Genomic DNA, 14,878 nt, shown 5'->3' on the forward strand with positions numbered 1-14,878 from the left:
CGGACGAACGCCTGATTTGACTGTCTGCCAAATATTCCGCGCTCCAGAGCCGTATTAGGAGGATGTGGAATGACACGGTGCGAAGACAAACTGAGTCATCTTTCATCGCCGCTGATGTTAACAGTACCCCAACTCTTAACAGAGGTGAGCGAGCATCTGCTTTCTTGTTTTCATACACCTTCTTTGTTGTCGCACAGTGCAACATGTATTCGTCTATTTTCTGCATGTAGCTGCATTGGGGAATCATTTCCTGACCAATCCAGTGCCGCAGACTCACGCAGGAGCCTCTCCGTATGACACCATGTTGGCACAGGGATACAATCAACCCTTCACCTCCACAGGTATACCTTATCACAGCGTCAGTGGCTTTTCTTCTGTATGACTTAGTTGGACCAGGGCGGCCCGGTAGTCCAGTGGTTAGCACGTCGGCTTCACAGTGCAGAGGTACCGGGTTCGATTCCAGCTCCGGCCACCCTGTGTGGAGTTTGCATGTTCTCCCCGGGCCTGCGTGGGTTTTCTCCGGGTACTCCGGTTTCCTCCCACATTCCAAAAAAAAAACATGCATGGCAGGCTGATTGGACGCTCTAAATTGTCCCTAGGTGTGGGTGTGGGCGTGGATGGTTGTTCGTCTCTGTGTGCCCTGCGATTGGCTGGCAACTGATTCAGGGTGTCCCCCGCCTACTGCCCGAAGACGGCTGGGATAGGCTCCAGCACCCCCCGCGACCCTAGTGAGGATCAAGCGGTTCGGAAAATGGATGGATGGACTTAGTTGGTGCTTCCCTTCACCACACTTCTATTTGTGAGAGTCGTCAAGTCTGCAGGAGTGATCATGTTTGTTTGTCCAGTCGTTAAGTTAGCACACTGTACTGTGCTAGAGCCGCTGCTAGTTTGTGGTTTTAATGATCTATTACCAACGCAATCATTTTGGCATCATTAAAAAGGTAATAGTCATACCTGTCAACTTTTCGGAGCGCCAACCTGTATAAACTACCAAAAAAATCCTTACAAAGAGCAAAAAATCCTTATAACATACCAAAGCATTTTATATGTCAAAATAACGGCAGAAAAAAACCCACGAAATTTTCAATGATATTTATTGTAGATCTCCATAATACAATGTCTGGCTAATGTCTAATCATCATTCTACTTAGTAGCATTACTGTGTTCAGAGTTGTATTCCTGCGTTACCTTTTTGGAAATGAAAGCATTCGAGTAGACTAGCACCATTCTGGGCAAAAGCAAACGGAACTACCTGTTAGGGGAAGAAAAAAACCCCGGAAATTTTCAGAATCCGTATGATTTGTGCGATACGGCCATATACGTAAGATTCACCACAAAATCCGTATGAACTATGGCTAAACCGTATGAGTTGGCAGGTATGAATAGTACAGATACGACATGATACAAGCAATACCATCCATCCATGATCCCAAAATGTACACTGTTGTGCAATAAGCTGCTCAGTTTTTCTATGAAACCGAGAACACAAAATATTCTGCAGTGCGATGCTCGAAATAACTTTTTTTCTTTTAGGAGCAGTTTTGCGAATCAATACGTAACTTCACTTGAGGAGCAACTTTATTATTTTAAGAAATTCTTTTTTCAGGTTAATCTCAGGGATTTGAAGCAAAGGGTAAATCGTGGCTCCTCTGTCTGGGTAGAAAATACACAACCCCTCACAATAGTAGCTCTCTTTTGAGGGTACTCCCGGTGATTGTATGGGTTTTTTGCAGATTCTGGACCCCCCCCCCCCCCCCACACACATTCCAAAGCCATTCATGTTCGGATCCCTGAAGACTCTAAAATATCCATTGGTGTGATTGTGTGTGTAACTATCTGTTTGCCTAAATGAAGCCTGTCATTGGCTGGGGACCAGTTCAGGGTGTGCCACTGATGACAAGCGTAATAGAAAATGCACGGATGGCTTGATGTTGTGTTTTTTCATATCTTCCTAATCCACTTTGAATCAATTATTTTTTTCGGTGGCACACGCAAACAAAGATTACAGCCTTGGTGGAAATGTGTTTGTGACTTTTTCCTTTCAACAGATAATTGCTGCGTACTTTAGGGCTGCCGTGCTTTTATTTTTATAGTCGTGTTGGAATGTTTTTGACTTTTCTCTTCTCTGTCTCACTCTTACGTGGAGCAGTTGGAACCTTCCGAAACAAGAGTATGAGCTCTTCTTTCTTGTGCTCACCCAAGTCATTTAGCACTGTGGTTGTCTTTCATATTTGCACACATTTGTCATATGTAGTCGCTCAGAATGACATTTTTCTCTCAAATGACCACATTATTATTTTTTTCCCGTAAAACTGAAAATGCCTCAGTCTTTGGGAAGAAGCTCTACTCATTTGATCATACGTCTACTCATGCAACTCCTTTCAAAACACTATTTTGTTGTCCCGTTTAACCTTTTACAACTGTTAATTTCTTGTTTCTTCCTGTAGAAGTTGGTGTGTCGCAGAGTCAAGAATCCTGTGGGTTGGACAGTGTGTGTCTCAACGGAGGCTACACCCCAAATACCTTCACCCTGCATGGACTGGGGGCCATGCCTGGATCCAGAGCTGGAGTGGTGGGCAGCACTGACCTTCTGAAGGACGGAGGAGTCGGCATGGGAGGCGATGACATCTCCCCCGCCCTGCTAACCCCGCATGGCGCCGCAGATCTGGGCACCAGTGCTGCAATGCGTCGGAACTTGTCGGATGCGGCTGCACTGGAGAAGATGATCATCTCTGAGCTGGTACAGAGCAACCTGAGGCCTTCGGGTGACATGCCCGTCCCTCCCGAGCGCTACGGAAGCCTGGCAAGGCCTCATCATCTGGACAGGGCGGCCCTGGCTCCCACTGCCACGCTGACTCGGCACGCGCAGCAACCCCAAGAGGGCTGGGTGGCCACCATGCAGCCCACCTCTCGACACATCGCACAAGAGGGTTGGCCGCATTTGAGGCACCACCTACAAGGTGCTGAGACACATTCCTCATCACATGAACAAGATCATGCCACAACACCACACTCACAAGATGGCTGGTCACACGCACGCACTCCAGCAGATGCTGAGCCCCGCGAGTTGCCGAAAGATGGAGAGAGGCTCCAGCTGCAAGGCACTCTGGGTCGTCGAGGGCTCCAGGAACGCCAACAAGCGCGTCCCCCCGATGTTCAGGCTCGGCCATACTCCACCCTCAGCCGCACCCCTGGCACCCTGTCCCGCCACCGAACCACAGCCGAGTCAGGTGGAGGGACGGACAAAGAAAGGGAGCGAGACCGGGATCGTTATCGAGACAGACCCTTACCGCCGCCTCCTCCCCCACCCCCGCAGGAGTCAGAGCCCTTGTACAAAGCTCTGGAGGAGCCACTTCTGATGAAACAGCGGGAGGCCGGTGTTGACACTTGGCGAGGAGTGCAGGACAGGGAGAAGGATGAGACATTTCTTCTAAAAAGAGATGGACTTATGGATGAGTGGCGGGGACGTAACAGAGCAAGGGAAGAGTCTTTTTGCTCTCAAAAGAGAAATGGAGACATGGCTGAGTGGAGAGGTGGAATAGAAAGAGGAAGGGAGGAACCTCATCTCCTGGAGAAGAGAGATGAAAGGATGGATGCCTGGCGAGGAGCAGCAGAGACCGACAGGGAAGAAACCTTCATCACTCAGCGAAATGATTTTGGGATTGGTGGCTGGAGAGCTGGGATGGAGAGGGAGAAGGACAGAGATGGGTGGAGAGTAGGATTTGAACGAGAGAATGAAAAGCAGAAAGACAGAGCACTCGATGTGTGGCGTGGAGGGGTTGATGTCGACAGAGAGGAATCTTTTCTGTTTGAAAATAACGACAGTGGTCTTGATGGGAGAAAAAGAGGAAAAGATCGAGGTTCGTTCAGGTACCATGGTGACCGAGAGGATTCTGATGGCTTTACTCTGCCTTTGACCCCTGATCTTGACCTTGACCCCGACACCTCACCTATCTACGCCCAAGATTCAAACCGCTCGCCACTGTACCCGGGAGACCGTCCATCTCCGCCTCTCGGTCTCTTCCCGCAAAGCTCACCCCCAACCAACATATTTGCTCCCCGAGACGCGAATTCTCCTCCCAACAATCTCTACTCCCGCCACTCACCTCAAGTGTACAGCCGCAGTAGTTCGCCTCCTCGCTTCTACAGCCGCACCTCTCCCCCGACACTCTCCTACCCTGACAGTAGCCCCGAAGGTCCCGAAGAGCTCAGCCCCAGCAGCCCGCCCCAGCAGCCTGCCCTGGAGCTGCCGTACAGCCTCGGGAGACCTCCTCTCGGCCCTCGTCCCAATCACCTGCAAACCTTTTATCAGCCACCGCCGCCGACGACTAATGGAGAGGCTATGTACACCTCTGAGCCGTCTTCGGAAGGAGACGACGGTCAGATGCAGCGGGTGACAAGCCTGTGACTAGGGCGGTGGTGATCGGGGCATAGAAAACAGGGAGGTGGAGAAGAGCACAACCAACAGTAATAAACAAGCAGATGATGATGATGATGATGATGATGAGGATGATGATGATGATGATGATGATGAGGATGATGATGATGATGATGAGGATGATGATGATGATGTATCTCAGTTGGCCAGTGAAGGTAATGATGATGTCAGAGATGGCTCCTCCCTGCTTCTATCTCCCGATCACCACGAGACTGCCCCTTTCCCCTTTCTCATTCTTTTGTTATCTTTCAAGAAGTGTGACCGTCATTGGCCATAACTCTCCCTCTGCTCTCCTTCCCTGGACCCCTGCTGTGTCTTCCTGCTTCATCAGTGCTTTATTTTTTTACTGGCCCATTATCTGACTTTCTGTTGGTCAATTGGCTGGGTTTCCCCCTTCCTCGTAGCAAGAGAAAAGTGTTGTGACGGATCAAAGCACTAGTGTGTTGCCAAAAAAAAAAAAAAAAGAAATCCTTTTAAAGAACACATGCATGACTTTCTAATGGCTCTTACAAGGCCATGCGTTCTGTAAGAAGGAAATGTTCAAGTGCAAGTGAATGAATGTGTGTAGCTTGATGAGCATGCGTGTGTGCAAGGTGTGTATGTATGCGCGCGTGTGTGTGAGAGTGTGTATATATACAAATCTTTTATGATTATGATTTATGATTAATGTATCACAGATTAATGTATCACAGAGGAGCATTTTAGCATTGTTGATAGAAGTGGGCCTTCAACGTGTGCCCTCCTCCTGATTTTCAACTTGTTCCATCGCATCAAGACCAAAACTTGTCCTCTAGTCGCCAACTGTTGGCAATGGAACAGTTTTCAGTGGAGTCGTCATAGCTACAGCGGAGTTGTCATAGCAACAGAACTATTGTCTCCAGAGCAGATCATGTGAAACCTCAGAACTTTTTCTGCAACTCCTGTTAACTTTGTACATATTACCCTCAACTGTTCTAATTGTCTTGTATTGCTATTGACATTCAAGTAAACGTGAAATTAATCTTTCTTGTCCTTTTTTTGACTATAGAAATTAAGGCAGTCAGGAGGCATAAAAAAAATGAAGTCAGAATATAACAATGTAGCCTTAGTAGCCCATATAGCCATCCAATCCACCTTTTGATACTTCAGTTCTCAGTTAGATATTTGTGGACTATCAATCCATTCATTTTCTTCCACTTCTCCAGAATCAGGTTGCAGGGCCAGCAGTTTTAGTAGGAAACCCCAGACCTCCGTCTTTCCCAACCACATCAAGCAGTTATTCTGGGAGGATTCCAAGCCTTGTCCATGTGGGACATGCTGGCCAGAGCCCTCACCAGGGAGGTGTCGAGGAGTCACCCTGATCAGATGTACAAGTTCGCCTTGATGCGGAGCAGCGGCTCTACTCCAAACCCATCCCAAATGACCGAGCTTCTCACCTTCTCGCTTAAGGATTCCTGGCACCTTGCAGGTCTTCAATGTATTCTCCTCACTGATTCACAATGTCCTATGTCAAGGTCAGCAGTCTCCCATCTCCATTATACAGAATTAATGGTGTTCCACCTCATCCAGAAGTCATTCTCCATGGCCTTAGTTGCCCAATCAGACTTTCATACTTTATACACTATGCTAGCTTTTAAATGAAACCAATTTTGAAAAATTCACTTGACAAATCTTGACATAAATTAAGGTCACATTGTGCAACATTTGCACTTTCAGCACCAAGATTGCACCCACTGTAGAGCAAGTCAGGGAATTTTCTGGCCTCCGATTGCCACAAAAACAGAATGGCGTTGAGATTCTCACCTGTTTCACACTCCACTTCATCAGCTTTCAAGAGACCAATTTGGAAAAGGTCAATTGGCAAAAAAGTGAAGATAGTGAATTCAAAATGTCTTACTGAGCCAAATGGGCTGCAGAGTCAACACTTACTTTCGGTCAATTTGGAGATTTTGGTGGCCTCATTGTCATAAAAGTAAAATGCCATTGAATTTCTCATCTGTTTCACACCCTCTAGATTTCAGATTAGGCCCACTTTGAATGAGGAGAGTATTCATGCACTTTGAATACCTTGTAAGGAAAAAGCACTATACAAGCCATTTACCATTTTTGAAAATTATCACCTTTAACAATAAAAGAGTGATGAATAATCAACATTCATTTATTCACTTCTTGGAAAAACAGTAAATGTAGTAGACATTTATTCAGCAAAAGAACATATAATGCATTTAAAAGATGTCAACCAAAAATAAAAACCAATTATTTGTGGACTCTCAATCTGTTATGTTGTCTGGGAACTTACATACCACATCCTTTGCATGTTCTCCCCGTGCCTGTGTGGGTTTTCTCCGGATACTCCGGTTTCCTCCCGCATTCCAAAAACATGCAGGGTATGCTGTTTATCACTCGAAATTGTCCGTAGGTGTGATTGTGAATGTGAATGGTGGTTCGTCTCTATGTGCCCTGCGATTGGTTGGCAACCAGTGTAGGGTGTACCCCGCCAATTGCCCAAAGACAGCTGGGACAGGCTCCAGCACACTCCGCAACCCTCGTAAGGTTGAGCGGATTGGATGATGGATGGATGGATGAACATTTTCATTGTGGTTACACTCAGATTAAGTGCTGTTTCAGATCAAAAAATTGCATATACTTCACATGCAGTGGTTGGTCACCGAGACATTCATCATAACTGAGTCACAAGGTTGGGTGCACATGACTTCACCAATGAAAAGGAAAAATGGTGTTGCTTCTAGTACAGCTGTGAAGTGTACTTTGTTATCCAATGTGCTAAACAGCAACTGGCAGCATTATGAAACCTTCAGCAGCTAAAGGCAGCGAGCCGGTATTATGCTCCTGCTAAACACTAACAACCTGACGGTCATAACATGGTGTCTTCAAATCAACATCGTCTTGATCATGTCATGAACAGCAACACTTTTATAAGCATTGCAGACAGTGCTGAAGTGGGTTAACACTAACAGACCATATGGGGTGTCCTGTCTGGTCGACCATTACAAAATCTACAATGTAGATGATGTTGTTGCCATGACAACAATGGACAGTACTGTATTCATTTTAACACACAGCAACGCACTGTCACAACGATTTCAAAATGCTCTTGTAGGGCAAAATTACTCGCTTTTACTAAGTACTCTTTTCTGTCACACCCTACTCGCCCCTCCACTCACTGATACTGTTGTCCAAACTGTAGAAGTGTGTCGTCTGACTTCACAGTCAAGTCAAGTCAAGTCAAGTCAACAGTATTTATAGAGCACTTTCAAACAGCCATCGCTGCATACAAAGTGCTGTACATGGAGCAATTTAACAGTCTCACACGCTTCAGATTCCCACAGGCTCCTTGCTGACGGATGCCAAGGCACGCTGAGAGCGATGGTGGAGTTGAGCTTTAGCAGATGCTGTGGTGCGCTGATAAGTGGTCATTCTGGGTCTCATCTTGGGATTGATGCAAGATGGGTTTCTTAAACATGGAAGAGATGTAGAAGGCCTGACAAGACACAAGAGATGTGAATGAATGTTGGAACCGGCACCAGAAGAGCCAAGCAAATGGGGGAACTCACCACCCAGTATGCGGCGAGTGCTCCAAGGATGAAGCCGACAAGGACGTCCGATGGATGGTGTCTGTTGTCGGTGATGCGGGTCAGACCCGTGTAGATGGCCAGCAGAAAAAGAAAGAACTGCAGCACGGGTCTCAGCAGGCGGGCTTCGCGCCATGTCAATCGCGCTTCAAGGTAAAACTATTAAGCCCCCGGGGGGGAAAAAAAAAAAACAGTCAGCGTGCTGGCATTTCCGTGCGTCATGTAAAATTGACCGAGCCCTCTATTTAATATGGTGAAGCAATGCAAAGCAATGAATTTCCCCAAACTTCAGCACAGTATGACAGTTCAGGCAACACAAGAGAAGAGTGCAATATATGAAGAGCTTAGCAAATCCTTGATAAAGAACAGCCACCGATTTAACTATTTGACTTTTGGTGTATTCTGAGTCGCATTGACCAAAACAGAAATCTGTGCTCACGCCATAAATTTGAAGTCAACATTTGTATTTACATGCAGCTGTCAGGGAATTCACCCGACCATCTTGAACTTTGAATGAAAAGACTCGACGCAACTCAGGAACAGATTGTCTTTTGCTGATCAGCAAAGGGGGTGAAGTTCCTCGAAGGCAGCACAAGTCGTGTTTCCTCTCAGAATGAAACCTCACCTTCGCACCCCCGCTGACCACTTTTTATTCACAGGATATGCAAAATACAAGCAACATATCAGAAAAATATCCCTCCTCATTTGCATGTCGCGCTTCCCAGCCCAGCCCACCGATATGCCCCTCAGTGGACACCTGGAGGCCAAAACATCTTTCGGTGCAAACAATGGATACCTTGTTAATACAATGGGTAGATTTCACATGAATTGAGACACTGTAACAAACTGGAGGACATCTGGTCATGCTGCCCTCCCGTAGTTGAACCTTCCTGCCTGTCTTATCAGTTAATGAGGCCCTGGCGTCCTTCAGCTCAAGTTGGCCCTTTTTTCTGTGTGCTCCATTGTGTACAAATTGTGAGAATATAGCGTTTGAGGTCAATCAAGCATATACTGAAATGAAACGTTGAAACATGATAATATTAAGTTTGTCTTTCTCCATCAGCAGTCCACAATCTTTTTGTGTTGACAAGAGGAATGCGTGCTAATGTACGGAGCCCCAGACATGACATGAAGAAAAAACGCCCTTTATGCGCACAAACTACTCATTTGTATCCGAAATAGTTGCAGCGTGCACATGAAGTAGCGCTGATCTCTTATTGGACAAGAGGGTAAACAAATCGAGCGCACCTTCCCTAACTCGCTTCTCACTGACCTATTCAGTGCCTTCAAAAATCCTCGAGTTGTTGCATCTGACGTTTTTATTTTTCTCAACATTATGTAGTGATATTATGACAAAATGTTTTCATTTCATATACATCCACCTGTAACCATTGTCCCACCTAGAGTGTTGCAGTTGCTGGACAATAAAATCGATCCAAGTCGTACCTCCACCGGTAAAGCAAGTTTGCTCTCAACAACCTACTCAATTGTCTCTCAGTTATGATTCCTTGCAATGCCAAGCGTTTCATGATGTCCTTGTTACTCCTTCCGAGCCTAAAATACATTTCGATCATAGCGTGTGCATAAAGTAGTTTAGTTTAGTTTTGTTTTTTTCAAAACAAAAAGAAAAAGATAAACCAAAATAAACATCCAAATGAAAATCAGAAGTCAACATGAGACTGGTACACAAACCCCTTCGTAGTAAGCATAAGCATGTATAAAAATGCCATCGAATGAGTATGAAAGCTCCTCCATCAACACATAAAAATGCAGCTCCTCTCATACAAAAACTCCCAGACAATAGAGGAGAGCAGTGAGGCAGGGAGCCAAGGTCATACCCCTCCCACAGCAAAACAAAGCAACTTCTGTCTCTCACTTCTCCTTCCAGTATTTCCCCTCCTCTGTTTTCTCATGCGTTTACACAGTGCTGCGATGGCTGTGTTTCATTCCTTTTCAGCATAAAAGCACTGGTGATTGTAAAATGTGAGGGGCCACACAGCAATAAAGATAGAAAGGAATTTGTAGAAAATATACTCACAGCTAAATACAGCATCGTGTACATCGCAAAGGAGGCATGACCAGAGAAGAAGGACTTCCTAAATTGAGAGACAAAAAATAGAATTATAATAGCTGGAACAAATACAATTTGGGCATATGATCTCTAAAGTGTCAAACTTAAGAATGTTATACAGAGTCAAGTCTGAAAAAGTGATGTGCTGATTATTAGATGGATGGATGGATGGATTGGGTGGTGTGACATCAGCACATCTGAGTATCTGGAAATGAGCTGTGGATGACAGCAGCTGGTGTGAGTGTGCCCATTATGTTTGTTTTATTGTTCTACTGGCGACCGTGGCGCTCTTTTCCCAAATGCAATGATCACTTTAAAAATTCAGATGAAAGGAAGGGTTGGACGAGTAGATGAACGAAGGAGCGGCAGCAAGTAGTTGATGGATACGTAGCACACACACACCTGGCCTCCTCTACAGAGCGGTGGTCAGTACTGTTGCATCTGACAGACTCCAAATAGGTTCCATGCGTGCAGTTGAGTGAGACGTAGGTGACACCACACACCGACAAGAAGTGCGGCCGCAGTCGGCCAATGCTCAGCTTGGCTACGTTTGTCAGGGATTGGCCGACGCAGCAGCCGAACAGGAAGGAGCCCAACTCCTTGTAGAGACAGGAGGCATACTTGTTCCTGAGGAAGGCCTTGGAGGTGACGCCAAGGAAGCGCACGCGGTAACATTCCCCTACAGCGATCTGCAGGGAGGCATGTGGTCACAACGATTATGTTAAGAGTCCAAATGTATGGAATTCACTGTAGTACTCACACCGAGGCCCGTGATAAGGATGCCGCCAGCAATGAGCAGTTTGTCCGATATGACCTCCGACTGCAGGTACGGGTAGGCGATGCTGGTGTCTCCACAAATGAAGCCTCTTGTGTATGGTCTGACCGCTTTTAGCTCACTTAAAAAGAAAGGGATGGAAACTGAGGGGGTGGGGGGGGGGGGTGTGAGTGCGATTGTGATTAAAATAATGCTTGCATAGATTCATTCTGCAACAGACACATTTTTCATTATTTCACATAGATTTAGCAAGAATGGGGTGAGAGTGTGAGAACAGGACAGTAGAAGAAGACAAGTGATTTGTTTTTGACTTGAGCTCAACTCTCCGCTGGAAAACAAAAGAGTGAATTCTGAAACAAACCAGAGCCAGAAGCTGCCTGACACTGCCTATACCCAACGCCACCCACCCCCCATTCCCCCCCACCCACCCCGATATTCTTCTCTGCCTCCCAGCTCACACTCCTGCATGCACATAATCGAGGAGGCAACTGGACCGACAAAAATGTTCAACACATTGTCCTCTGAACATTTAAGACAGGGGTTAAAAGCCAGCGAGTGTGTGCTGATTAACCACCATGACGTGACCTCTTCCTGTCACTACAAGAGACAGTGACACCCACGCACACACGCATGCACCTGGGGCTCATACATATATTTATTTATAGCAAATATAATTCCCCCGATTCCCCACCGACTTTACTCTACCCTGAGAACAAGTGGTTGCTATAGAAACAGTCGAATTCCCTGGGCAATGCACAAAGCAGCTGGCAGAGTCTCTGAGTGTGCATGGGTGGGAAACAAGAGTCTTACATGCGCATAGAGGGAGTGAAAAAAGTTTTGGGGTGAATATATTTCTTTTAATGGCAGTGTGTTCAAGAGAAGTCACCGTACTAAAAACGGCAGCTGCTGAGCAATTTCATGACAAAATGTGGGGAAAAAAACGGAATCTCTTATCGGCAAACCTCTGCCTTCGTGACAAAACATCTTGGCATTTGGAGTGGTGAGTGCTTACACAACGCCAACGGGATGATGCATTTTGGGGGAACTATTTATATAAGTGAGGATTTACAAACCCAATTCCAATGACATTGGAATGTTGAGTTCAACATAAAACAGAATATATTGATTTGTATCATGTTCAGTCTAGATTTAATTGAATGAACTACAAAGAAATTTAATATTCAAACGGATAAACTTTATTTTTTTGCAAATAATCATCAACTCAGAATTTTATGGCTGCAACGTTTGAATGCTGGCTTTCAAACTTTGCAGGGTTCGATTCATACTCCGGCCTTCCTGTGTGGAGTTTGCATGTTCTCCCCGTGCCTGCGTGGGTTTTCTCCGGGTACTCCGGTTTCCACCCACGTTCCAAAAACATGCGTGGCAGGTTAATAGAACACTCTAAATTGTCCCGAGTTGTGAGCGTGAGCACGGATGGTTGTTTGTCTATGTGTGCCCTGTGATTGACTGACAACCAATTCAGGGTGTACCCTGCCTACAGCCCGAAGACAGCTGGGATAGGCTCCAGCACACCCCGCGACCCATGTGGGGATAAGCACATCAAAAAATGGATGGATGGATAGATAATAACAATAGAAAAAAATAAATATATACTCATATCTATCTATCTATACAGATAGACAGAGATCATAGAGATTAGATAGATAGATAGATAGATAGATAGATAGATAGATAGATAGATAGATAGATAGATAGATAGATAGATAGATAGATAGATAGATAGATAGATCGAAATATAATATACAGTATATGCTCCCCCGCAATGGGCTGCATTGGCTGAAACTTAAACACGTTTTATTCCACTCCAATTGTTCCGCAGAAAAACGGACTTTTAGAAAATCAAAAGAAATAGAAAAGACGGATATTATATTCACCTAGGAAAAGGCACAGGACGTCTGAAACCACCAGAAGCTTCCTTGCGAAAGCGTGTCCAGTGTGCGGCAGTTTATTGCCGGTGATGTTCTCCATCCCCGTTGTGGCTGCTGCCGATTGCGAGCCGCTCTTGGTGTTAATCCCTTTGGGTCGGATAATTAGGTTCGGTCGGAGCTCTGCGCTCACACGGGCGCGCTGTGGTCCCAACTGGTCCAGGTGAACAACTTCTCATCACAAAGTTCAAAGAGCCTTAGCGTTGGGCTAAAAAGCGACGCGTCAGAGCGAAGTTGCTCCTTCACGCGTTTAAGATGTGACGACATCACATCCTCCGCAAGACTCGTTCGAACGGGCAACTAGGACTTGATGGGCATACGTCACGTTAAAACTATGCGTTGCGTGTGGTGGCCTCGCTTTGTCTCGCTGCCATTTTAGCGTTTGTCCTCTTGAGGGCTCTAGACCCTATCCCAGCAGATTCCCGGCGGACAACGTCCTGGACTGGTCGCCAGTCGGGCGCAGGGCAGAGTCCAGACAACCGTTGTGGCTGGTCACACTGTTCCTAAGTGGGGACTGAAGTGCCTGCACCGAAGTCTGGCGAATATACCACAATACATCAGTGACAGAAAGAGCCATCATGTCAAATCACTCGGGGGTTCGGATCGAGTCTTTTAGAGGGTCTGTGCTCAAAAGTTCAAAGTAGGCACATTGGAGAAGAGTTTGACGCAACTTACTTTTCATTTATGACTCATGAGTGTACTTTGTAAAAGTAGCATTATCTAACCTTTATTCAGCCATCGAAAATTATTTTCCATCATAAAAATCTCGCAAAACACCACCCAAAAATGAATACTGTATTTAACCCATTTAATCCCACTGTTCACATTTGGTAAAGACAACAATGATTTAATGTACAGTGCTCTAAAATTTGTTATTACTGGTTACTTAAAAGGGCTACCAATGACACCTGATTTTGACTTTTAAATGTCTGGGAAAAATGTGGGATTAAATGGGTTAAAAAAACAATGACCTCGTTCTCGTCTCATTTTACACAAAGAAATTTACTTAGCCTAATACTGTGTTTCTTAACCTGGGTTCGATAGAACCCCAGGTGTTCGGTGAATCGGTCTCAGGGGATCGACTCAACATATCAATTAGTTATGACACGCCCGCTTGGCCATCACTGGCTGCAGATGATCACATTACATGGCTGGTCCAATCAGTGCTGTGGGAAATTTAGTTCGCTCAGTCGTCAGCGTGTGACGGTCGTGATCGTACGTCATGTGATTTTATTATTATTTCTTTTTAATGTTTTAGCACATGCTATGTCGAGCAAAAATGGGAAGTGGTCGGACGAATATGTACCACACGGATTCACATGCACCACGGAACGTGACGGGACTCGGCGTCATCTGCATGATTTGTCATACCAAGTTGCGCAACTCTTGTCTCGCACCGGCAAAACTGAAGAAACACCTCTCGAATCATATCTTTATTTTTCACTAAGGGTTTGGTGGATCTGCATATGAACTGGATGGGTTCGGTACCTCTAACAAGGTTAAGAATCACTGCCCTAAAACATAGTCAGAAATTATTTTCTCAGGCACCCTTCCGTATCTGCCAAGCAATACTGGAGCCGTCCATGTATTGTGCTGATTTTACCCTCGTGTTGTAGAATGGCAACTGCGCTTTGGAAAATAATTACGTCTGAGAAACACATTTATGCTAAACAGTGACACTGAGGACATGTTTGTTTAGATTTATAGTGTACTCCTTGTTCCTCAGTCAGAGCACTTTGAATGGCCACAGTCTGTTCGTCGCAGTCATGGAGAGGAAGAATGTGCTTCCATTAATCACATGGCAATCAGTTAACAACACATCAGTCTGCAATGCAACTGACCAGAATGTCTAGCCCAGGGCTGTCAAACTCATTTTACATTGTGGGCTACATACGGCCTCGGTAGATGTCAAGTGGGCCGAACCATTAAAATTATACCATACTTTGCTATAAATGTAGCCGAGTCTCTGGAAGGACTAGACTGGACACAAAATAATTTTTATGTGGGCTTTATTCCCGACTGAACAATGAGAAATTTTACAGCTTTAAGATGAAAGTCTGAGATGTAAACTGAATT

General features: G+C 45.5%; 2 protein-coding genes across 9 annotated transcripts in view; one reads left to right on the forward strand and one right to left on the reverse strand.

Moving 5' to 3' along the window:
* adgrl1b (adhesion G protein-coupled receptor L1b) overlaps window positions 1-5,439 on the forward strand; it is a 32,139-nt gene extending 26,700 nt beyond the window's left edge. For 7 of the 8 annotated variants that reach the window (XM_086119783.1, XM_086119781.1, XM_086119790.1 and 4 more), the window contains 4 exons: window positions 48-144; window positions 231-341; window positions 2,150-2,170; window positions 2,448-5,439. In XM_086119783.1, coding sequence (XP_085975909.1) covers window positions 48-144; window positions 231-341; window positions 2,150-2,170; window positions 2,448-4,408 — 2,190 coding nt within the window. In that variant the 3' untranslated portion in view covers window positions 4,409-5,439. The remainder of the gene's footprint in view (window positions 1-47; window positions 145-230; window positions 342-2,149; window positions 2,171-2,447) is intronic. The other variant, XM_086119785.1, reaches the window with a different exon arrangement.
* A 1,120-nt stretch (window positions 5,440-6,559) lies between these two features.
* On the reverse strand, window positions 6,560-13,229 carry LOC147200436 (phospholipid phosphatase 3-like). The gene is made up of 6 exons (XM_086121117.1): window positions 12,752-13,229; window positions 10,842-10,999; window positions 10,484-10,770; window positions 10,049-10,106; window positions 7,993-8,169; window positions 6,560-7,919 (listed from the first exon to the last, which is right to left on the reverse strand). Exons 1-6 carry the CDS (start codon window positions 12,843-12,845, stop codon window positions 7,821-7,823), a joined length of 873 nt encoding a protein of 290 aa, XP_085977243.1. The 5' UTR covers window positions 12,846-13,229; the 3' UTR covers window positions 6,560-7,820.
* Window positions 13,230-14,878: the final 1,649 nt, after the last annotated feature.

Source organism: Hippocampus guttulatus, chromosome 9 (genome assembly GCF_054856545.1).
Source record: "Hippocampus guttulatus isolate MCC_2025c chromosome 9, RoL_Hgut_1.0, whole genome shotgun sequence".
NCBI lineage: Eukaryota > Metazoa > Chordata > Actinopteri > Syngnathiformes > Syngnathidae > Hippocampus > Hippocampus guttulatus.

Excerpts from the sequence above, each read along its gene's own strand:
- LOC147200436 (XM_086121117.1), bottom strand. The coding sequence starts at position 12,845 with ATGGAGAACATCACCGGCAATAAACTGCCGCACACTGGACACGCTTTC. Across the intron at positions 10,107-10,483 it reads CGCTCTGTAGAGGAGGCCAG|GAAGTCCTTCTTCTCTGGTC; the intron begins GTGTGTGTGTGC and ends CTCTCAATTTAG. Across the intron at positions 8,170-10,048 it reads ACACGATGCTGTATTTAGCT|TTTTACCTTGAAGCGCGATT; the intron begins GTGAGTATATTT and ends GGGGCTTAATAG.